Source organism: Atta colombica, unplaced genomic scaffold (assembly GCF_001594045.1).
Source record: "Atta colombica isolate Treedump-2 unplaced genomic scaffold, Acol1.0 scaffold12, whole genome shotgun sequence".
NCBI classification, from domain to species: Eukaryota; Metazoa; Arthropoda; class Insecta; order Hymenoptera; family Formicidae; genus Atta; species Atta colombica.
Genome location: NW_017259206.1, coordinates 5,691,994 through 5,717,121, shown reverse-complemented (window position 1 = coordinate 5,717,121; position 25,128 = coordinate 5,691,994). Strand labels below are relative to the sequence as shown.

The window sequence follows — 25,128 nt, the reverse complement described above, 5'->3', positions numbered from 1 at the left end:
GTCTAACGCTCGAAGGATTTCATTGCGCTTTGCTATATGAATTTCGTAATTAGTCGTAAAGTAGGAACGCACGCACTCGCCGCTACTATCGCTATTCCCCTCGTAATTCAAGCGCGTTATTAAGTCTAACGATTCCGGAACAAGTAGAAGCAGTTTCACATCTTTATGAAAGATTGATCCATACGAGTAATGGATGAGATACATTGAAAAAAAAATTACTAAATTTTAATACATATTTTTTTTAATAATACTAATTGTAAGTGAATGTTTATGTACAATAAATATTTACTCAATTAAAAAAATGTTAAATCAAATTAAGAGTTCTTGCATCAAATAAATATGTTTGTATTTAGTAAATAGGTTCAGTATAAATATTAATAAATATTTGTTTAAAACTTTTAAAATAAATAATCATTAAGTATTTTTTCAATGTACCTCGAAATTGCAGCGTAAGCAAAATCAGTTTGGAGTGAATTTATTCAAAGTACATAAAATTTTTTAATTTAATTAAATTGTGGATGTGAGACTTATTCTTTAAATTAAAAATATTAAAAATTGTGTTTAAAATGGTATTGTATTAAAATTAACTCTAATTGGAATTCGTTTTAAAATTTCCCTACTATAAAAAAATGTAAAATTACAACAATCATAGCGAGTAATTTTGGAAGTCATCATTAAAGATGTACACACACGTAAAGTTATAGCTTACAAATGAAATTACATAGTAATTAAACAATTTATAAAAATAAATTTACATTTAAAGTTAAATTTAAAAATATTTATGTATTAATTCGCTAATAAAATTATGCTCTTTTATAAAAATTAATACTTTTACTTCCAATTGTATGAATATATTTATATTAGATGGAAAATTACAAAAAATATTTGTACATATAAATACAAACTATAAAATATATTATTGCCATTATATATAATTTTTCGTAAATATATATTTACACAATTAAAAGTATTAATTTTCTACAAATTTTATAATTTTATATTCCATTCTAAATTATGTAATTTTGACACTTATTATTTATATAATTTTACATATTATTTTTTACAATATAAATAATATTCGAATTTAGTAATTTAAATTAATGTATCTTTGCTTGTTATTATAATTCAATTTTTTTCATTTCTGAAAGTCAAAATCTAAGAAATAATAGATAAATATGTAATGTGAAGATAAATTGTAACTTAAAATTATTTAAAATTATGAAAATACTCCTTATAAACAATGTTTCACAATGTAATTAAAAAAATACTCACTGAATCTCATTAGAATACTAATTAAAGTTAGAAATTCGTAAAAAGAGCAACAAACCAAGTAATGTTTTTTAATTCAAGTTTAATTGAATATATATTCCTAACAAGAATTAGTTTTAAACTGAACAAAGAGAGAGAGAGAGAGAGAGAGAGAGAGAGAGAGAGAGAGAGAGAGAGATAAAAAGATGAATTCTCAGATGAAAGGAAATGCGTATAATCTTTGTGCATTCACCTGTACAATGCGGCTAGCGCATTCCTTTGGGCGAAATTATTTTTACACGCTCGAGAATCTTTAGTATCGATAGTATCTTTAGTATCATTTCTTATAACCCTCATACATATACAACAGAATACCGCAACATCATCTCCAGGGAGTAGATGATATTTCACGTGCGTAGTTACCGTTACCGCAATATTAAGAAAGAATCGCATTGTGAAAGAAAAGACTGCAAAACAGTACAAAAGGCATTCACCTCCTTCGGCTTCGATTGCTCCCAGAGAGTGGTGGTTCGCGCCGCGGCGGCCGCGTCGTCGCCGTTCGCCGGTCTGCCGTCCGCGAAATTCACGAGCGAGAAGAAATTGTTGTTCCGTCCGTTGTTGTTACGATCACCCTCATTCCTCTCGACGTTGTCGAGCAGCTCGTAATCCAGGGACTTGCAGTCGCGGCCGCTACTGATGAAATTTCGCGCGAACGCGCTCTTGAAGAAGCGACCCGGCGAGACTTCGCTGCCGAGAGCGAACTCCACCTTCGGGATCTCGCTCGTCATCTCGCGCTGCATCGATGATATAAAGGAGGAAACGAAACCCTACGATTAAACGCACCGCGGGAACACTGACAGATGCTGCGAGCCGCGGTGCACCGCTCTACACACGGATAACGCGAACATTCGCGACGTGGATCATCGCCGCGCGCACGGATCCCTCGGCCGTTGGCGTCGAGGAGAGAAAACAAAACACAACACGACGATGAATTGTCTCCCTAGTATCCGACGCGTCGCGCGTTGCCTTTTAAATCGCCATCCATCCACCGGGTGATCGAAGGGAACGATCGGAGGGAAAATTATGAACGAGACGCACGGTACGCCGGCGCGTATTAAACTGAGCGCCAATTCCACGCGCAGTCCTTTTCTAGTTTCTCCTGCCTCTGTCGGCTCTGTCTGCTGCGAGCGCATGCGATCCAATCGCATGACGGTCCGAGAGGGTCCCCGCGCTCGATATATCGGGTATTATTCACAAGAAGAGGAGAAAAACTGTTGTCTTCTCTCGCGGCATTTTGGCACGAGACACGCTTGATTCGAATTGAAAAATAAGCGAAAGTATTAAAAGTGTAAAGCATTAAAAATTGTACGTGTGAAAAAATCAAGAGGGAATTTTTGTCATGTAGTTTAAAATCGTTAAGTTTCTTTCTTTTGTTTCTTCCCCAATATTTTATAGATATAATAATTATGTTAACTATTTATAACAATTATGTCAAATGCAACTTTCATAAATTGCTCCAGAAAATTTTCAAAATCTTTTAAATCAGTAATGTTTAGGCGAGTGTAGATGTAGTGAAAATGACCAGCTGCAGAGGAGTAACAGCTGGGCTAACACCTGGATATATCTGCGGATTTACGAACGGCTTTCTCTCTGAATAGTTTAGAAATTATAAATCATAATAGTGAATTCAGAGAAAATTAAGTAAAAATTAAGTAAAAATTTAATAAAAATTAAGTATATTTTTTTTCTTGTAGAAAAAATATTTCATCATGTACTTTTTTTAGCTTACTTCTTATAAAAAGCTACAAAAGCTGTTAAAGACTTGGATTTTACAATTTTAAAAAATATATATTATAAAATTTGCTTGCCTTGTGATGTAAATATAATTGAATTGAATATTTATCTCGTAGAAGCTAGCAATATTTTGTCATAAGACTTTTTTATTTATGTTTTACAAAGTTATGAAACCTGCTAAAAAGTCGGATTTTGTATTTTGTAATTTAATCTTTAAAACATAATAAATAAGATTATCTGCATCTCGATTACTATGATATAAATATCAGAATAAAATGTTTGCCTTCTTTTCCCAAAAAATTGCTCGCGAATTGCAAACGATTCTTCTGATTACGAATACCGCAATTATATTGCTTCTTAATATTTTTTAACCGTAATTTGGTTGAACAGAAATTTGTCTTCGATAATATTTCCTGTATCTTCTACTGATTTTTAACATAATAATAATTATGTTATATAATTCGATATTTCTGATAAATTCTAAAATAATTATGTCCTTAATTATGTTCGTAATAAAATCAAGGAGATTAGTTGAATTAGAGCTGGATCGAAAATATAGGAAAATGAAGTAATAAAACTACTTTATTATAATTATAAAATAGTTGTTTTTAATGAACATTTAATAATTATTAACAAATATACACCTTTATGACATTTATCATTAGAATTAATAACAACGAATAAACACAATGTAAAATAACTATGAATGCTTTTCCGAGATACTGGACTTTAATTCCTCGGGTTGATTAGCTTTCGTTGTCTCCTTTGTCGAGTTTATATCTGAAATGGGAAGGATAGGTGATCGAAAATCCAAACATATCCTCTTTGAATTTCTTAGTATAATAGGAGATAGTTGGGGCGCCTCGCCGTATTGTTGGAGTTTTTCGAGTCGTTTCTTAATCGAAGGATTAGATGGGTTAAAACTCAAGCGGTTGTCCATTCCCAATTTCGGCGTCGCCAGCGGCGACGTATAGTCAACCAATTTTTTGTCGGCGCTTGACGTCGAACTGTACATTTTAATCGGAGTATTTTTACCCGCCGAGTAGCGAGTAGGCGTCGACTTCTTTTGCAATTCCACATTAAGCTCGAAAGTGCAGCTTTCAGCGTACTTAATTGGATCCTTAAAAGTTAAATTTAACACGTTTATAAATTGAGAAATTTTTATAAAAATAAAATAAAATAGGAATTGAATTTAACGGAGTACGTTTTACAAGCAAAAAATTAGGTCTGTTTAAAAAAACCTATAATTAAAAGATTAGAAAATTATTATATTAAAATTATAAATTATACAAAATATATGATAAAAAGCGGAGATAATATAGCGTACCGTGATTCGGTTTCGCAGATTTTCGAAGGATTCGTATAAATGATTTCGGCGAGGATTGAGCGTAAAAGTACTTCTATCCGTGCAATACGCTGCTGGGATATTCCATGAAGTGGCTCTCCGCCATTCTAAATTGCTGCAAGCTACGATAGATCCGACAGTAAGAATCTCTGTATAACCGTAACTGGGTATTCCTTGCCAAAATAATATTGAAAGGTACGAAGATTCGTTTGAACCTGCTTTACAATATGCCAAATGTACAGCATCAAAGTCTCTCATACCCTACAATGTTTCCATATAGAATATTATGTTAAGAATTGTAGATACAAAATGATGACTCAAATCAATAAAATTCCGAAACATCTCTATTACTTAATTGCTTAATATTATATCTCTTTGCAAACTATATATTATCCATTTTATTATAACATTCTTATATTTTGCAAACCGTTATTTTTTTAATTACCGTAGAAAATTTAGAAAATATTAAAACGTAACAACGGGGACCAATGAAAATTTTAACTTTATAGATAATTGAAGCTTTTTTTTTTGTTAATTTATGTAAAATTGTTCTTTAATCAATTGGACGTTTTAGCTTTGAGTTATTTTCAGCAATAAAAAAGACAATTAAAAGATAAAAATGTATATATCAAGAACATAACTAGAAAAATATTTATTTTCCTTGTTCTCTGAATGTTTGACCTTTTAATTTGTTACTGAAGATGATTCAAAGCAGAATCGAAACGTCCAACCAAGTAATTTGAATAAAGAACAAATAATTTGAATAAAGAACATTTTTACATAAATTCATTAGCGCGTTCAAACTTTAATTAGCCATCGTTTTCATATTTTTTTTTTTATAATTTCGAGAGTACTTTAGAATCTTATTCAAAAAATATGATAATACTTACATAAGGAGCAGGACCGACTGAACAGACAAGACCAACCGTATCAAACTCTCCATAAGGTGGAACGAACTCGGAATTTGCTATTTCGTCTAGCGATGTGCACACTCTAGCGGGATAAGACGCATCGCGCATCCTTCCCGGTTTAAAGATTGCAGACCGACGCGCGGTAAGTTGCAATTCGGTACCCCTGTTGAACAATTACGCTCGTAAAATCCAACATTATGCGCTATTACATCCGCGCAGCGATACAGTTATTCCTTTTTACGAGAATTCTACCTCTTTCCGGAAGCCACAATGTTGCAGAGCGAAACACACGCGCCTTCTTTCAGAGCATCGACAATCTCCTCGCTAGGCGACCAAACTGAAAGAATGGCATTCGCATTTTTATCACACACGCGAACTTTGAGCAACTGAGAAACCTGTCGCGGTCCCGGCAAGCTCTCGCGCAATTTTGACTGCATCTTCTGTTTGAATCGTTCCTCCTTCTGTCGTAATTCTTGCAGCAATTCATCATGTCGTTTCTTAGAGACGGATTCCTATTTATAACGAATACATTGACGGTTTCAAAGAGAATTTACAAATAAGATTAATCGAATCGCATATACCTCCGTAGACAAGTTTTCGTAATCTTCGCTCAGTTGAATTGCCATATCATCAGTTTCGCCAGAAAGTCCTTTTCCTTGAAAGTCCTCCGCTTGAGCATAAAACGACTCTATCTTGGACCAACATTGCTGCTCGTATTTATTTTGCGCTTTCTCTTCGCTTTTAGCGTTTCTGACAACTGTCATGGGAAGTAAGACATAAGAAAATTAGATCGCTAACTCTCCTTCTGGGACGAGTTAGATTTAAACGTGTCTTACTCGAATCTCCGGATGCAGTTTTCTCGTAATATAACATCGGATACATTCTAGCGACGACAATCGTCATTTTGCCGATTAAACCGCCGCTCGGACACACGTTACGTAACTTGATGGGTATCGGCCCCGAACGCGGCGCGTATCCTAATTTCGTGTCCCATCGTGCGCGCCTGGTTGAATTCGTGTGCAATTTTAAACACACGTCAGCCGGTGCCTAGACGATAAGAAATCAAACAACTAACTGGTTGCTTTTCGCTTCCAATTCCGATAAAAATCGACGCCTACCTCGAGTGGATAGAAACCTTGGTCGCAGTTGAGTAATTCTGCGCCGGACAACAGCAATTTCGTGCCCTCTCTTATTTTACCAGTTGATATATTCTTCACCATACCTATATCGATAGAGGCATTTGTACTGTACCAGCCATCGGTTAATTCTATTCTCCATTTCGAAACTCCTATACGCGGACTCTTCCCTATTTCCATACTTACGTTATTATTCTGTAAATTAAAATACGTGAAATACGTGCTATTTGTCAATGAAATTGATTCAATATGATTGATATATATTACTTCTATTATAGATGACACGCATAAAGTCATTCTCTTAGACGGAACGTCGTCCTTTTCCAAAATGCGTCTTATTGCCGGTCGCTGAGACCGGTCGATTTCTCGATCGTACCGATACTTTAATTGTGCCATAACGTATGAAGGAGTTAATGCCCTGAAGTATAAAAACCATATAAAATAATTGTGTAATCCTTTTCGTAACCTAGACGTCTCTACCCCGGCTTAGAAACTGTTTTACTAAAATAGTTTCGTTATATTATGCCGGTTCCAAGTGGCTTAGTTTAGCTTAGAGATGGTTCGCGTGCTGATTTCGTTATACAGGGTGGGTAACTAGAACGATTTTCAGAATGAAATAACAATATGAAATAGAACTTAAATATTAATTTCTTGTTATACAATAATAGGAAACAAAATGCTATGACTGCGTTCACACAAAACAGTTCAATAAGCTTCAGTGATTCTTTATTACAATTATACACTTATTGTTAGATCCAGCGAAAAAAAAGTTAAAAGCAAAAACTAATCACAGTAAAAATCAGTAAGAGCTCAACTACTTTTTATCTGCTAAATACATTCATTATTCAAATATACTCAAACGCATTCTATTTTCTACCGTTATAAAACAAGAAATTAATATTTAAGTTATATTTTATAATTAAAATAAAAATATTCATTATAATTTGTACTTTACTTCCGCACTGAAGAGGATTCAGAATCAAAACATTTACAATTAACTTGGATGATAAGAATTCTAATTGTTTGCAAATTATATCTTATCGCCTTATAAAGATATTATTTACACACTAATTCATATGGGTAATTTACTTATATTTGATGTTATATATTTCATTTTAAAAATCATCAAGTGATTCACCCTGTATTATACCTGGGTAATTTGACCGAACCGAACTTCATTCGGTCCATCGACGCTAATTTCCACACGATCCATCGGTAATGATTCTCGACCCAGCGTGCGGGAACGAGATTCGGATCTACACCCGGACTGGCAAGAAATGCACGGAGGAACTCCCAGATTCCCGTATATCCATTCTCATCCAGGATTAAACGTACACTGTCCTCCATCTCTATTCCGCGAACGTTTCTATGTGCCACGTCGTCCCCATAAAAGTCCGAGCAACGGAATTTGTATGTCGCGGCGGTCGCAGCGGTGATCTCCAGGATTCTCGGTGATATCCGTCGATCGATAAGCTCCTGATAGGAACACGGTATGGGCGGTGCGCCACCGCCGATCTGCCTCATCGACAAACGAGCGTTAGAATTAATCTGCTTATAACGGTACAGGTGACCCATTGATTGCTTCGATCCTTCCGATTGTGCTCGTCTCCTTTTCGCGGTGATTATCGCCTCCTGTTCTAACGCGGCTGCTAAGCGATCCTGTAAAACCTTCGTCGATTGATCAATAAAATCCATCATCATTTGAGTGTTGCCATACTCGCTCAATCCCGCATTATTGCCTTTTGCTTTTTCCTGCGTGACTTGCGTTGGTTCCTCCGTATTTAATTTATCGTCCTCAATCTTTCCACAAGTCGCGCTTCCTTGCACAACATTCTCTTGCAATGTTGCATTTTCATTATCTAACATCTTGTTATCAGCTCGCGATGCATTAGATTCATCCCTTTGATATCCTAAACTCTTTCGCTTCCTCAAGCTGGACTGCCTTCCTATAATAGGACTACCCGCTGTTTCTGATTCTGTTGATTCTATTGAGTCCGTTTTAGGCGATCCTGAGGTGGACTCTACAACAGAAGAGGCTTGCCTTTTTTTATCAGGATCTCGATTTTCGTCGTTGTTCGTCCTAATACTCGTATTATCAAAAAATAATTTTCTTCCTTGAAATTCGCTGCTGAGACGAGCCCTTTTCGTTTCGGACGTGTAATTCCTGCCCTGCGGTGTGCTCCCGTCTACATTAGTCTCGCTTAGTTTGCGCTTTTGCAACGATGCGCGCCCCAAGTCAGGATTACTTTCATCCAGGCAGTCGTTGGAGAATAATTCTCGTGCTGTTAATGCAGCATTGTTCGAAACCGGTACCTCTTGACCACTTGCAGTTTGCAATCCACCATATGGAATTGCCAAGTCGTGTTTTTTAATTTTTTCTTCATCGCGATCACTATTTTTAATAATATCCATTTCTAAAGAGCAATCTAATTCTGCAAATAATACTTTTGCTCTGGATAACGCTCGTTCTGAGATATCAATGTATGTTCCACCAGCGGTTTGAAATCCAATACTTGGAATTTTTATCTCTTGCATGTTTTCTATTTCGTTGATTTTATTAACTTTATTTGCAATTACTGGTTCCACTTGATCATCCAATTGTTTATCGAATATTTTTACTTTCGATATCTGTTCAGAAATACCAACAGCGCTACCAGGAGATTTAAATTTAATATTTGACATTTTTATCTCTAATCCTTTCGTTTCTTTATTATAAGCATTGGTTTCCTCTGCAACGACTACTTCTACTGTATCATCCAAATGTTCCGCGAACAATGTTCTTGCTTTGACCGGTGATTCTCCTAAGATAAATTTACCACTAGTTGCAGAAAATGATGGTAGGGTCTTAATTTTTATTGTTGTAGATTTGTTATCGGTAGATCTCTCATAATATTTTATTAATTCATCGTCATCAATATTGTGTGATTCATCCGCTAATAACGCTTTTGCTTTTAACAATGCTTTTTTTGAGATGTTAATAGGATTGCCACTGGCAGTTGATAATAAAATAGGAGTTTCATTGACTTCTTCACTAGAACTTTTACTTACAAGTGGTTTTTTACAATCTGCAGTGTACACATTGTCATAATTTTTCAATTGTTCTATAAGTGGTTTCGGTTTGGATAATGCTTCTCTCGCAATATTGACGGAAACATTATTAACGAATGAAGAGGATGGTAAATCATCCGTTAATAATGCTTTTGCTTTTAATAACGCTTTCTTCGATATGTTAATAGGATTGCCACTAGCAGTTGATAATAAAATAGGAGCTTCATTGACTTCTTCATTAGAACTTTTACTTACAAGTGGTTTTTTACAATCTGCAGTGTACACTTTGTCATAATTTTTCAATTGTTCTATGTTTCTAAGCGGTTTCGGTTTGGGTAACACTTCTTTCGCAATGTTGACGGAAACGTTATTAACGAATGAAGAGAATAATAAATGTCTATCTTTCTCTTCATTAGATTTATTTCTTTTAGTGGGTGGTTCACAATTCTTCGTCTGCATTTCATTCATATCAAAGGTGGATTCATCCATATCTGCGAATAGTCTCTTCGCTTTAAATAACGCTTGCTTTGATATATTAATTGAAGTACCACAAGCAGTAACAAACCCTATATTTTCATCCTCCTCAATGTTCCTTTCTTTGTCGATGTTCTGTTCATAGTTACATTGTGTGACAGTAGTCTCAATTGTTTTTTGATTGTTAAAAGTGTCCAAACATAACTCGTCTATTTTACTAAATGAGACATTGCTAAAGAACTCTTGCGTGGATGTGTTTAAATTATCAGGTACATCATTCGTAACATTTTTTGATTCCTCATCATTACATGTGTCTTGATTTTTACCGAAAACTTTTGGTTCGTCATCTTTAAGAACAGTCTCAAGAGAAGTAGATATTGCAGCATTTGTAGTGTCATCTTGTGCTACAGAATTAGCATCGTCAGAAATAATAGGTGTTTCTACTTGTACATTTGCAGTAGTATCCTCATTGTCAGTTACAGCCAATGGGTCTATAGATATAGAAGATCTAAATATACGACGCTTCGAACGTCTCCGCGACGCTTTAGAAGCAATAACAGGAGAATCAGAAATAATTTTTTCTACGCTTTTAACACTTGAAACATCGGGTGTACGCTGTTCACCTCTAGGTGTTTCTTCTGTCTGAAATATTAATGATAAACGGAACGTTTTACAATCGTCGTTTCGACAATAATTATACAGAAATTTAATTCTGATCAATTTAATAATAATGAAAAGTAATAAATTGTGGTGTTCAACAAAAAATACAGCTGTTATAAGATTCTTTAAAATGATAGATTTATACATTTAGATCTAATGAGGCTCTAAATGTATAATTAAGGATAAGTAGAACTAAGGGTAAGACTGATCACAGAACTTTATAACAGTTACGAAATTTTTCTGCTGAATGCCATCGTTAATTACTTATTTTGAGTATTAAAAGTAATGAATTATATTTTTAATACTCAAAATAAATAGTTGATTACTATCTTTCAGTATTAAAGTAAATCACTGTAAGTAACAAGTACATAAGCGTAACAAAGTTTATTAAAAAAAATGTATTACTAACTGTTGCGTTAATGGTTGATATCATATGAGGCTGAGCTTGTGGGGTCTCTAAGTCACTACTCCATTGTTCATTTATTTTATTTAGAAATGGCAACAGACTCAATGGTGTAGATGGAATTATGGCATCAGTTGGCATTCTGTCATTAACAATTTCACAAGTGACTAATAATGGATATTAAAATAATTTGTTTATCAAAAATATTATTGACAGACAATATAATTCAATAACTCTACTTACAATATATTTGTTCTTGCATTTTCATTACTATATTGTATACTAATCTCCGTTGTAATAAAATTTCAAACAACATAATGAAAAACTTCTAACAAAATAAAAATGTGTCATATTGAGATTATATAATCAAAAGTATTATTGATAGACAACATTATTCAATGACTTTATTTATTGCAATAAATTTGTTTCCGTGAACAATTTATCAAAAAGTATTATCGATAGACAATGTAATTCAATCACTTTACTTGTTTGCAATAGATTTGTTCTTGCATTATCATTACTATATTAGATGCTAATCTCCATCGTAACAAAACTTCAAAGTAAAATAAAAATGTCATATTGAGACTATCAAATCAGAAGTATTATTGATAGACATTATTATTGATGACTTTACTTATTGCAACAAATTTTTTCTTACAAACATCTTGTTTGACAGAAGTATTATCAATAAATAATATGGTTCAATGACATTACTTATTCGCAACAGATTTATTCTTGTTTTATCATTACTATGTTAAACGTTAATCTTCATCATAACAAAACTTTAAGGCAACAAAATAAAAATGTATCTTACATCATACTGGGACTGTAATCAAGTAACGATAAAGGTGTCTCAGACAGACTTAAAACTGAGGTATCCTGGCAGATGTTGGATCTATGTCTAATCTCCTTCTTTTGTTCATCATCTAAAAATTCGTCGTATAAAAAAAAAAAGAAAGAAAGAATGCCATTACTGCCATAATTCGAGGGACACGATCATTACCTGAGAACAATTCGTCAGAGTCATCTTCGGCATTGTCAGTCTCTGATAGATCCATGGTCGGGTTAACGTCGTTTGTTCTCACGTTGTATTTGTTTACCTATCCATTAATCTATCTACGCCGTATTCCATTCGTTTGTTGCAGAGGCTGTGGTTAAACGTTGGGCAAGTTAGCCGTGAGAGTAGCCGATGAAAACTAGATGAATCAGCAGTTGATCGATCGTTCGGTCCCCGCCAGTCCGATGACACACACGCAAATGCAAATATTGACAACTATTCGACTCTCTCACGTGGAAATATTTGTCTTTGTTTTGAATTTCCCTCATGTAACACGCGAACCTCTCGTATTGCACAACCATGCACAACGAAGGAAAAAAAAAACACGCAGTTAGGTGACGATTCTTGGCGCTGTACGCGGCAGCGAGGGAAAATAGCCGGCCGTCTTGAATGATAACCAAACTGCCATCTAACGATAGAGTAGTAGATTTTAATTTAATACTTGCTGGTGCAACTGATTTGAACTTTAATTTTACTTCGAAAAAAAACGGTTAATTGGAAATTAACCGAATTTAAAACGCTATTCGTTCTCAGGATCTAAACGCTCGGTGATTTTCAACCGACAATTGATTCGCTGGGTAAAGTATGTTAAACGTGATGTATTTAGACTTTGTAGGTTATAAAACGTCATATTGCACCTAAACATTAGGTTACAAATTATTTTCTTAATATTTGATACAGAGTAAGATATTAAACATTAAAAGCCACTGTCTACCAAAATTATATAATACTTTATTGTTTGATTCTCTTGGCAATTCTTAGATTATCACTCATGAAATATAATTACATCATGTCATTATTAAGATAGCTAAAGACTAACAACATTATTAACACTGTCAGCTAGCAATATTTTTCTAAGCTAATAGAATTATGATTTTAGAGCAAATTCCCATTCAATGTATCTTCTTTTTAAGCTTTGTTTCTGTCATTATAACTTGTCAATTATAGATGTGGTTCCATTAATATAAGATTTACTTTAACCTTGGTTTAATTTACTTCCTTTTTTTTATTCTAAAGCAGTTTCACCAGTAAAATTAATCTTGACTTAATTTATTTCTAATTTTTATAATTAAAAAAAAAAGAATAAATTGAACCAAGAATAAAGTTAATTTTACATTGATAGAACTAGGCCTTAGTATAACAAAAATGCAATAGGATTGGAGCATACCTTGCCATCATAATGTGAGAAAGAAAATTCTAATGCAGAATAAAAAACAGATCTATGACATTACAATGTAAGACTTACTATTTTATGTGATTTTCAATATTAGAAAAATAGCAGACTGTACTCAGCTGTTACTAAAAGTTTACTAGCATAATATACAATGTATAGTTTATAATATATGCTCTTGACAAGACTCTTTGGCTATCTGAATAGAAAACTTAAAAGTATTGTACTGTAGATTTTTTATGTATTTATAAATATACTGTATATTGCAAAAAGAAATAAGAATATAATATTTCTGAAGGCTTGAGTATGGAGCAGCTGCAGACAGCATTGACCGCTATCAAGGTGCTCCGTTCCAACGTTGGACAAGTGTTCGATTCCCTTGGAAATGGCTTACGGGCAGAGCATGGAGAGGAGAATAAAGAATCCAAGTATTTGTTTGAGTTACAGGAACTGTTGACCACTGTGAATGTTAATTTGAGGTAATTTGATAGCGTTTGAGATCAGGCTTTATATAGAATACCGTAAGGAACAAATTAATTTTTGGCGTTTTAAAACATTGCAGGGACGTAGAACAGGCGATAAGTAGTTTAAATCCTCCACCAGGTCCATTTAATTTAGCTAGCACGACTTACCTTAGTCAAGAGACTACACAAGAAAGACAAGCGTTGTATAGCACACTTGTTAACAGTTACAAATGGACAGATAAAATTCACGAATATAGTAACGTTGCTCAATCCTTGCTTAGTCAAAACTCACTAAAGAGATCTTACACAAGTTCAAGTAGAACAAAAAGAGGAAGATACCAAACCAGCAATCATAATGTACCTCAGACGTAAGCTATTGTGATTAATTCTCATAATTAATGATAACCGTTAAAGATTCTATAACGGAATCTGATCACGAGAAAATAGACTTTTGATTGATCATTATATATATCTTTCTCGTATATATTCTTTCTCTTGTTTTGACAAAATTGTTTGTGATTAGATTCTATTATAAAATCTTTAGGTAAAAATAACGTTGTAGATTTTAATCGGTTTTAAAATGTACAGGCAAGTTGACTCTATGATATCAACGTTTGATCGACTATTCAACGATATGACAGTATCCGTGTCTCGTCCGTTTGCATCGAATGCAGTGTTACATGTTACATTGGGACATGTCTTAAAAGCAGTAATAGCGTTTAAGGGATTGATGATTGAGCGGGTAGTAGTAAAGGGTTATGGTGAAACGATGGACCTATGGACGGAGTCTAGACATAAAGTCTTCCGTAAAGTAACGGAAAACGCGCATGCCGCGATGTTGCACTTCTATTCGCCTACGTTACCCGAGTTAGCAGTGCGATCATTTATGGTAATTAATAATTTATGGTAATTAATAATTTGTTAATAATTGTATACTTGTATATTGTAAAGTAAATATACGGAATAATATGATCATCATCAGTATAATCAACAGCAGTCTAATTGAAAATAATTTTGTTTATTTACTGACTGAGATCCAATTCGCGCTCACAAATTGTGAGCATTAATTTTGTCCACGTTTAACATTTAATAAACAAAGAAGAATTGATTCTTCTTAAGCTTTAAGACGATAATAAGCGGTCAATAGTATTAATGAAACGAATAACATAAGAGATTTATAACAAGAGCATGGCGTATTTGTTTTATTAATACTGTTGAAAATTAACAAGATTATTTTTAATTAGACTGCTGTCGACTAATGCTATTAATACATTATTTTTATCCATATACTAAATCTAGTTAGATACGATCTTATTATCCGTTAGTTAAGGATTCCAATGCGCGATATATACGATTGTTATCACGTTTTCTTTTGTTTTCAGACATGGTTTCATAGTTTAATCAATTTATTCAGCGAGCCGTGCAAACGCTGTGGCTTGTATTTGCACAGTGCACTTCCGCCGACTTGGAGAGACTTCCGAACTTTGGAGCCTTATCATCAGGAGTGCAAACCATAAGATACAAGTTTCTCGAAACTTGTGTTTTAAATAAGTATAAATCTTCGCAGGAACTTCGATAATGTACAGTAATAAAGCGTAATGACATTTGATACTTATTTTTCGTGAATGCATTTATTAATTGGAATATTGTATTGTATATATATTAAAATGATAGAATTGTGAATAAAATACTTTTCTCTATTTCAACATGTCGCGTGCTAATTAATCTCGCGATACTGTAATAATACTTCTATTTTTTTCATGTTTTTTTGTTAGGGAATGGTGACGAGGCAAGTAAAACATTTTCACAGAGAATGTAAGGGCTTTTATAAAAAGAATTCAATTACATAACACTTAATAAATGCAAATCGCACAAAATATCGCGCGTTCTGAGATAAGAGAAAAATTGTAAAGTATCAGACGGTATATTAATTCGAAACAACATACGTCGTATCACGCGGCACTGCCGATCGCGCTCAAGATAGAAAGCTGATTAAATGTACGACTAGATTTTTCGTTAGATCTGTTAATAGTGACATTTTGAATTCCAATGAACTTATAATATTACACAGTAAAAATAGACGCCCCTTTTTTTCCCATTGTAGAAGCGAGATGATGAAAGGAAAGTATAATCAAACTTGATTATCGTTCAGCGGAGAGAATTGATGTTTAGTGCTAACTTTTAAGATCGTAATATACAAATGAGCGAGCGCGTAAACGTTTTTTTTTCCTTGAAATAGCTCTGCGATCAATGTGTATTTTTTTTTATTCCTTGTTATCTATATCTACGTATGTATACACTCTTAGTGTCGTTATATGCTATTTAGTTTTACATAATGCTAATTAGTATCATATGTAAATATAATTACGTTGTATTATAATATACTTTTCACATAACTGTACACATTCACATCTTGGAATATTGGCGCTGTCCTAAGGGGCGCAAGTCGTTTGAGTGGCAGTGAACTTATTTTACAAATCGTTATTGTAATCACTTATTTTGTTGGACTGTTCAAAATTTCTCGTTTTATCTTACTTTTTTCTCTCTTTTGTTTCATTTTGTTGAAGACTAATATTGTAATGCTCAATGAGTTTTAATAATGTATCATTGACTCGAAACCACTGATGCGATCATTGCTTATCTTCTTATCAAAGTTGTGATGAGTGCGAAATACATTATTATAGGTCTTCGCGTTTAAAAAGTAGTCTTTATAGTATATGCATATATGTATATATGTATACGTTATTACAATCTTTTTAGAAACGAATTATTTGTTTATAGTACTATACGTAGGTCAATTACAGACAAGTGAATTCATTCAATTCTTTTCGCTGATAAGAAGGGCCTTTCCGCTGACGTTCTCTCGAAACGAAAGTAATGCAGTGCTACGTACGCGCGCAGACGGAAAGCGCCTTTCTCAACTTGCACATCTCGCATTGATTTTTATATATATTATGTATATAACGGCATACTGCATTTCGAGGGTAAAAATTGCCGCGCGTGTAAATGATATATTTGGTGCCAATGTGATCTGTCTTTTGTGAACACATATCGCAGCATGCCTTTTCTCGGTGAGATGGTGATTGAAAGAAGAGATTGCAAAACACAAATGGGTCGAATAGTTTTACGGCTATGAGAATACCGAACGCGCTCTCGAAATTTTGTTTATCATTTAACAGCTATAACACAAAGATTCGCGTCGGGTTCGAGGATCTTCGAGACTCGATTCAATCGATTCGAATTAATTGTCTTCTGGATATATGTTTGATACTCAAACAGAATAACATGTCACAATAATGTTAAAATGACGTTAATCGTGACTAATTGAAAAGTGACTTTTAATAATTATTTTGAAGACATCATTTTAATGTCATGATGACTTGTTCTACTTGAGTATCAGCTTGCGATAATTTCGAAATGGAAATAATAATGACGGTATATAATAAATTCACAGTCCACGACATAATTATCAGCCATCGCAGAAGTGAGAGAAGGAGAGAGAAAGTTTATATTCGTCTGTGTATCTCGGTGAAGTTCCAATTATATTAATTAGATTGAGTGTTTACGCCATGCTACTATCACCTAGTAGCTATAAATAATTTATATATATATATGTGTGCGTGCGTGCGTGCGTGTGTGTGTGTGTGTGTGTGTGTGTGTGTGTGTGTGTGTGTATACGCCTCTATCCTAGCTTTATCAATAATTAATATAGTATTCTGAATTCTCTGATAATACTCGTAATGCAAGGAGATCTACTTTATCGTTTTTTTTTTTTTTTCAGTTCAATATAGCTTTATTGCCTTTCTCACTGATTCTGTATGTTTTGGACAGCTTATAATTAAAAAACTTCGGTTTGCTCGTTCGATTGATATCATATAATGACGTTTTGCACAGATTCCGTCTAGATCTTGTTTTTTCTCATTCGACTAGTATCTCTATCCTAAATATTATATTGCATTTATGTCATGACATTCGAAACCGCAAGTTGAAACTTCTTTGAACGAAATCACCGGAGATTTATTCTGTAGAATTGAAATTCTGATTATCGAAATAAAAAAATCAAACCTTTCTTTGGCCTCTTTATTCCTTTTAACATTCACATTATTTATACTTGTGATTAGATAATCTTTTCTTTCAAACTAAAACTTAGCGACTAATACGAAATAAGAAGAAATTTTTATTTCGAATCCTGATAATTTTGTTCGAAAAATTTGTTTAACTATGTGAATGGAATTAAGACGAATAGAATGAAATAAGAAAGATTTGAAGAAATTTTTAGATCAATCTCCAATTTCAATTGGTGACTCGCAAGATAAAGATAGCACGTTTCTTTCGATTTTTGCAGGATAATCCGATGGATACATCGAGCTAACGCGAGGAATCTATTTATCATCATTATTAGCGTTCGAATAAATGGATCCATTTGTCACTATCGATAGTTGTGAAGCGAGAATAAGTCATCTTTCACTGTTCGCGGATCTATATCCGAAGGTCTACAGATTTACGAAACGTTTTCCAAGTAGAATATAGTCATAATTAAGCCATAATGATATAATGATATATCATCATGACGTCATTTATTACTTAAAAATGAACTTGTAAGTGACAAATAAGGTCATAATGAGAGCTTTTCAATAAAAGACATAGATGACACGGTGTGGCACGGTGATCGGCGCATCCTTGTTCATCAATGTTAAACAGAGATGGGATGATCATCGTGTCGCACAGTGCCGCTTGTTGGAAAGCTCCCGATGACGTCTTTATGATATTGAACTTCTGTGTTCTACTTGAGTTCGCACTGAATTCTCATATGCGGCGTGAAAGGCTGCGTTCAGCAAAAAAAAGCAGCTTTGCAATTGATATAAAATTTTTTAATATTCTCTAACATTTAACAGTGAATCTCATTCTGAAAATTGAGCTACTCTTTCTCAAGACTGGTTCAATTTTCATTCTTTGTAGTATATTGTATTTCACTCCAAAGATTTTAGAGAGTATGTATTAGTTCTTCCTTTTAGTTCCTCTAAATGGATAACTGAACCACATTAAAGAATCTTACAACAGTTGCAAAACTACTTTGTTTAAACATATACTATCAATGCAATGTGAAACGACAAAAGATAGAAGCCACATGCGGGATATGATCGCCATCGATTTCATTGGTTCATGCTATCGCGAAAGAGAGAGGGCTTCCCGAAAGAATCACGATGTTCGATCGATGACAGTATCTCCATCACGGTTTTCTTTTTTGGGATCTAGAACGGCTATGAGTCTGGTGGAGATATATGTCTGTCCTCGTTTTATCACTCATCGATAATGCTACTTTAGCGAGTAAACGAAGTACGCTATATATTTTCAGTTATATCGGAATTATCATACACTTGCTGTGTGGTTCAGCAACGTCTTTCAAGTAGAAGTATACAAGTATATACACACGTATGTACAGCACATAGGGAGGGATCGTCGTCTCCCTCGGAATATTCCGAAATATCGAATCGCCTGCACTTTTCCATTAAAAAGATTGATAATAGGGATGGAAGGAGAGGAAGAAAGATCAATGACGGAATAAGAAAAGGCATGCCTCTGCGCAGACTGGCTGCTGTTATTGATTTTCCCGATTCGGCCGAGGTGTCCGATATCCGTCGCGATAAAACGCATCGGCGATTGCGGTGTCGATTGCATATCGCAGATTCACACAGAAGTTGAAATTAAAATTCTAGATCAATTTTGAAGACCAATAAATTGAAAAAGAACCTTAAAAAAAGAGAAGTGAACTTCCAACGGAGCTATTTCCCACTTGTGTATTTTCGAGGAATAATATTTCCGCATTTAGAATTTTCTTAACCTTTCGTCGACCATGTGGAATTTTGCACCTTAATTCATACATATTTTTGAGCTTCAGTGCAGATTTTTATATTGTACCTTGGACTGTATAAAAATCTGAAACATTCTTCCATACTTATGAAAGTTTTAACAATGTATTTTTACTATCATAGAAAAATCGAATTGTATTTTACTTATTTTTTTACAAATTTAAGGACCGCCACACTGATATAGAAGATTATATAGAAAATTGAGTTTCAGTAAAATAAATTAATTTCTATATATCAATATACATATAGTGTAGCTTATATGGACAAAAGATGTCATAGGCACAATCAATAATGGCTTAGTAAGCAAGAAACATTTTGGAACATTTCATCAATATTGTATTTCAGAATATTGTAGCAATGTTGCAACGTGTTCGCCAATATTAGACAGAGATGGGATGATCACCCATTGCACAGTATCTTGTTGGAAAGCTCCCCCCACAACTCAAAAACTGTCAAAACTTATTAAAGATGTATTCGCTTTGGCGCCCATAAGCATCGTTTCATTCTTGTTATTAATTAAATATTAAACAAGAATAATTGATGCTTATAAGCACTGTAAGCGTTTACACGAAGGCAACCTTATGGCCGCAGCATAGACTCTTGCATAAAGCATAATGCATAATGCATAAGGGAATCAATCAATCGAAATTTTTCTTTTCTATAGAATGGGAGGAAAGGAAAGATTCTGATTAGTTGATTCGCTTATGCATTATGCATTATGTGTTTTCAAAAGTCTGTGCTGCGGCCTTTAGTCTTATGTCTATGACATCTTTTCATTGTTGTAATGCTTGCAATATTACTCTAATATTACTAGAACATTGTTATAATTTTATTCGAACAATCAGTACTGTACGGAATATATGCTACAGTATATGTAAACACAAACTCACTGGGACACAATTTTCTATTAATTAGTGCCTCTAACTATCAAAATTTACAATGAAAATGTATTTTCAAAGTCCAACTTGGCCGGACGGAGAGTTAATGCCGATTTCTTCGTTCGTTGATTTGAAGGACTCGGCTCATTGTCGAAATGCATTGCAGAAATATTTAACAAATAGTTAAGGAATCGACACCAGGCCGAAGCAGGAAAGTGTGCTGTAGTGTACCCTGCGTTTTATGAGATAAAATATGATTGATTGGTTCGTGAGTATATTGGCGATCGAGAGGCACCGTATGAGTTCAACGTGATCACGAACGTCGTCGAGATTACGGCTAATCGACAGCTAATTCCGATGTAATTTTCTTTATTTTTTTTTTGACATTAATTTAATGCAGTTGGTCGATGCCCAATTTGAGATCTTCGATACGAGAGATCGCTATACTTCGATCGTTAAACGCGCTGTTACATTCCGCGACTTGTAAAGGCAAGTTATTCCTTTTCCTGTCTTTCAGTTCCGGTGATTTCAATGAAAAAATCGCTGGCCTTCCCTCAAAGCGAACTTCTCGACAAAATAGGCAGATTAAGAGGCATCAGCAGAAATTGATTTTGATCCCTTTTAATTCCCCACTTTCACGAAGTACCCTTGAACGACAAATTTTCTTATCGGTTTAACGATTCTTCTTTAAACGTTCGAATCAAGCTCGTCATTCACTAAATTAATTGAGACCACTCCTTTCGCGAAACGAACGAATTCAGGGAACACTTTCGTCTCTCCGGCAATTAGCGTAAACATTCGCTCTCGATAATTCCGGGATCGAGCGCCGGAAATGACGAAAAGAAAATATCACAGTGTCTCGAGGGCAGCTCGTAATCTTTTTAAAGTCGTCGCGGATATTATGGCAGTCGCATTAGTACACCATTATCGTACGCCATTCGTCATCGTCGTCGTCGTCGTCGTTGTCGCGGAAGTAACAGCGCATGTTTCTAATAATTACACAACACGGTGCGATGAATCGTACAGAGGACAGTGTGATACAAAAACGACACGTAGTCCTGACATGAGTCCTAGAAAATTAATGATATAAAAGTGAAGATATATATAGATACACGTTTTCGCCTTTGCTCCGAATGAATGAAGGAGTTTTGCAACGACGGGGGATGAATTGGGACGAAGGACCGTCCTTTCTCCCTTCCCCCGTCGCTCGGGACGCCCTTTTCGGCGGGCGTCGATTCACGGTTTCGATATATCCTTCGATGTCGCACGAAGTCCCGAATGCACTCACGCAGTGCGTGAGATCGCGACGCGGCAATTCTCGTAATCATCACGTTCCCTTTTCCCAAGCATATACTCGTCTAGGCACAAATCACTTTCGCAACACGTCGGTTATTCTATCACGATCGCGCGTTCGTCCCATCGTCCTCGTTAACGTTACGCGCGGTGTCTTCTTCCGATTTCAAGAGGAAGACTCGATAACAATCTTCCGCTTTCACCAAGAGGATCATCTCGCATTTGCCATCGCATTCGTCGTCCTTGAGATTCACCCCGCCAAACGGCCGAGTGCCGATCTCAGCATCCCTCGTAGCATATTTATTTTTTATTCGAAACATTCCCATGCCGAATTATTTTATCGTCGCTAAGCACCGTCGAGATGAAGGCTCGATCGGGGATAATCTCGACTCGAGGAATAAGCGCAATACCGGAATATTTTTTTACGACGATCCTAATAATCATCCTATATATTGGAAACAACAGTTTTGCTGAATTCTCACATAGAAATTTAATACTGGTTAATTTAATGTCTGTTTTTTATTCCTGCACTCGAATTTTTTTTCTTGTTTTCGCCAAATATTAAATATAATACTACGTATTTCATTTCAAATTCTTAAAAGTTTACACTAATTCAGTTGTAGAAAACAGATTGCTGAAAGACTAATTATTCACTTATATTTTAAGTATTAAAAGTAGTTCAGTACTTTTAATGGTTTAATAAAAGAAGCAATTAATTATTGTCTTTCAGTAACAAATTGGCTAGTATTAGATTTCTGTAAGAAAAGTATCTAAAAATTTAGATGCAGATCAGAAAATTATTTAGTCTATCAAAATAATTATATAAGAGTTGATTTTTAAAACGTCAAAGTTTTTGCAGTACATAATTATTTTGATGGTTTAACAAAATTATTTCCAAATTTGTGTGTCTCTAATTAAATTTTTAAATACTTCAGCAAAATCGTTCTTTCTGTACGCGAAATCATTTGAATAATTATGTTGCTTAATAGTTATTAGTTACGAAACGATTAAGAAGAAGTTATGCCCAGCTAATATCATTGGAGAAAATATCGTGATGCCTCATTTATCCTATATAATGCTGAGGTATATATTTTCATAATATTCGTTCCCAGACAGCACACGATATTCTATGAACATCCTTAGAACATAAAAACGTTTCCTGAACGTCTTTAAGACGTTTCTTGAAGGTCTGTGCTGTATAGTGGTAATATTTTCCAACGGTAATTACCCCGATCGACCCCATGCTCTTCATTGAACTAATTCAGCTCTCAGAGAGACAGACAGACAGACAGACAGACAGACAGACAGACAGACAAACAAACAAACAGACAGACAGACAGACAGGCAGACAGATAAAGAGACGTGATCGACCAGCGGAGGAGAACACTCGTTGTCGACTCAATATCGCATCGCTTGCGAGTAATCATATTGATGGTCCAGCGGATGCTGCGCCGCGTGAGTCGCACTTGACCGCGTCGTTGTCGACGACGTACGAAACGGCGTCTTTCCAACGGCTCCTTTCCCCGTCCCGTTTCTCTTCTCACTGCTTCTCACTGCTTCTCACTGCTCGTTGTACATTACGCCACTCGCCGACGTCTCGAAGCTCTCGGTCGCGGTCCAGCCAAGACTGGTCGCGCGGCGCAAACTATGCCGCAGGAACGCCGCGCACGCCTTGCTGCTCTCGGTGATGATCTCGTAGAGCTGCGTCTCCAGGCTGAGGCTGCTGGTGGTGAGCAGCAACGGCAGCGGTATCGGCGCATTCATGATCACTAGGTTACCGATATTAAGAGGAGCTGTTTCCCGTTGTCAGACACCGCTGTTCGGAAAGCGTGGCGGGGGAAGCGGGGGCGGTGGTCTCTCCGGCTGAGCGGGAGCGACGGAAGAGCGCTCGGATCCAGCTGCAAACACAACTGTGGGGTGCACGTTAGTCTCACGATACGCGACTTCCTCATCTCGACGCGCGCGATACTGCCGCGTCGCGTACATATACGTTTATCTCGCCAACTACTTTTCCGGACACATCGCTAAAAGGTGATAGATAAGTGTATGTATCTCATAGGAGACGAGCAAGCAAGCTTCTCTACTGCTCTCGGCGGCTGCGCTCGGTCTTTCCTCGATCGAATTTTCACCGTGACAGATTGCGATACAAGAATCTTTCTTTATTCTCTCGATTAATGTGGACGGGTCGTCAGCGAAGAAATTTATTTCACCTTCGTGCTTTAGTAGTTATTCTCGAAAACGCGATCTTATGTAAAGAGCTCCTTCTTTATAGCCGCTATTCTTAATCTCAGAGCTAGTCTCTAATCCCATGCAATTTATAAGCGTATTTAAAAACTGGCCAAAAAGAAGGTTAGCAGCGTTAAAAATTATTTTGTTTCCAAAATACGATCAATATTTACGAGATAAATTTTCCGTATTTCTTATAAAATATTTTTGCTCATTGACTACGAATATTCTTTAATGGAGTTTTCAAGTGATAAAAAAAAATGATAAGATTGTCACACAGAAAAAGATTTTGCTGAAATATCTAAATTTCGGTAAATATAGATTTGAAAATAATTAGGATCATCAAAATAATTAGAAAACTCAAACAAAACTGCAAAACGTTTTGACATTCTAGCAATTAATTTGAGTGTCCTACATAATTATTTTAATAGTCCAACAAAATTATTTTCAGATCTGTGTCTAAATATAAATTTTTAGAATATTTCAGAAAAACCATTCCGTATGTAAAATAATATTATCGCTGTCTATTATGTGCTTAGAAATCCACGCGATTTGAGAATAGTATTAATTTGAGATTGTTAATTATTTATATTTTAATTTGAGAAAATACTCGTTACATTAATAAGAATATATTCGTGTCCCTCGGATTATCTTAGTTGTAATTGTTAATTCACGCGCGATTCGACTTAAGTGACTTGAGGTTTTCAAAGCCAAACGTCCGAAATTGTCACGAGAGATGAAATTACCTTTTGCTCCTACGCACTAGAGATTACATTCATGCGCGCATGCCCCTTACACCATTCATGCTGCGAAAATTGATTGTACAGCACCGTACTAAAATTAACAACAACGTCAAATATATGTATGTACATTGGCCTAAGAAGTTATTACATAACGAAACGAATCCTCGCTCCAAAATTCAGAGATGCTACACATCAGTATAATATGTGTCAGTGAGGAATATACATATATTCACATTGGCCTGCCTTCCTTTAAACTACTACAAAGGCCAGTGTCGATAGCGCATAATATACGATAATATAATATTCGTAGAAACGAAGCAGTACGTGAGTGTCTATCACTTTCTCGTTTCGTGTAATTACATAGCGTTAATTAAATCCAAAGTGTAGATACGATACAGGATGGAAAA

The 25,128-nt window shown here is 35.1% G+C and overlaps 3 protein-coding genes across 5 annotated transcripts in view; 1 reads left to right on the top strand and 2 right to left on the bottom strand.

Annotated features, from left to right (window-relative positions):
* LOC108694341 overlaps nucleotides 1-2,125 on the bottom strand; it is a 43,237-nt gene extending 41,112 nt beyond the window's left edge. Inside the window, exon 1 of the mRNA XM_018203765.1 lies at nucleotides 1,743-2,125. Within this exon, the coding sequence (XP_018059254.1) occupies nucleotides 1,743-2,048 (306 nt within the window). The 5' untranslated portion in view covers nucleotides 2,049-2,125. The remainder of the gene's footprint in view (nucleotides 1-1,742) is intronic.
* A 1,617-nt stretch (nucleotides 2,126-3,742) lies between these two features.
* On the bottom strand, nucleotides 3,743-12,374 carry LOC108694498 (breast cancer type 2 susceptibility protein homolog). 2 transcript variants are annotated; one of them, XM_018204047.1, is made up of 12 exons: nucleotides 12,023-12,374; nucleotides 11,834-11,945; nucleotides 11,026-11,161; nucleotides 7,585-10,598; nucleotides 6,702-6,852; nucleotides 6,417-6,629; nucleotides 6,135-6,345; nucleotides 5,880-6,055; nucleotides 5,551-5,810; nucleotides 5,278-5,461; nucleotides 4,370-4,648; nucleotides 3,743-4,162 (listed from the first exon to the last, which is right to left on the bottom strand). In XM_018204047.1, exons 1-12 carry the CDS (start codon nucleotides 12,075-12,077, stop codon nucleotides 3,743-3,745), a joined length of 5,211 nt encoding a protein of 1,736 aa, XP_018059536.1. In that variant the 5' UTR covers nucleotides 12,078-12,374. The 2 variants fall into 2 exon arrangements, with proteins under 2 accessions (XP_018059536.1, XP_018059537.1); XM_018204048.1 differs by lacking the exon at nucleotides 11,834-11,945.
* Nucleotides 12,375-12,607: 233 nt separating this feature from the next.
* LOC108694373 (mediator of RNA polymerase II transcription subunit 27) lies at nucleotides 12,608-15,228 on the top strand. 2 transcript variants are annotated; one of them, XM_018203801.1, is made up of 5 exons: nucleotides 12,608-12,654; nucleotides 13,546-13,726; nucleotides 13,810-14,079; nucleotides 14,300-14,600; nucleotides 15,094-15,228. In XM_018203801.1, exons 2-5 carry the CDS (start codon nucleotides 13,554-13,556, stop codon nucleotides 15,226-15,228), a joined length of 879 nt encoding a protein of 292 aa, XP_018059290.1. In that variant the 5' UTR covers nucleotides 12,608-12,654; nucleotides 13,546-13,553. The 2 variants fall into 2 exon arrangements, with proteins under 2 accessions (XP_018059290.1, XP_018059291.1); XM_018203802.1 differs by having other exon boundaries at nucleotides 12,608-12,659.
* The last annotated feature ends 9,900 nt before the right edge of the window (nucleotides 15,229-25,128 follow it).

Coding starts and splice junctions, on each gene's coding strand:
- LOC108694498 (XM_018204047.1), bottom strand. CDS start 12,077: ATGGATCTATCAGAGACTGACAATGCCGAAGATGACTCTGACGAATTG. Junction 11,162..11,833: donor GATTACAGTCCCAGTATGAT/GTAAGATACATT, acceptor TGTTAATGACAG/AATGCCAACTGATGCCATAA. Junction 4,163..4,369: donor ATCTGCGAAACCGAATCACG/GTACGCTATATT, acceptor TTAACTTTTAAG/GATCCAATTAAGTACGCTGA.
- LOC108694373 (XM_018203801.1), top strand. CDS start 13,554: ATGGAGCAGCTGCAGACAGCATTGACCGCTATCAAGGTGCTCCGTTCC. Junction 13,727..13,809: donor ACTGTGAATGTTAATTTGAG/GTAATTTGATAG, acceptor AAAACATTGCAG/GGACGTAGAACAGGCGATAA. Junction 14,080..14,299: donor AATCATAATGTACCTCAGAC/GTAAGCTATTGT, acceptor TAAAATGTACAG/GCAAGTTGACTCTATGATAT.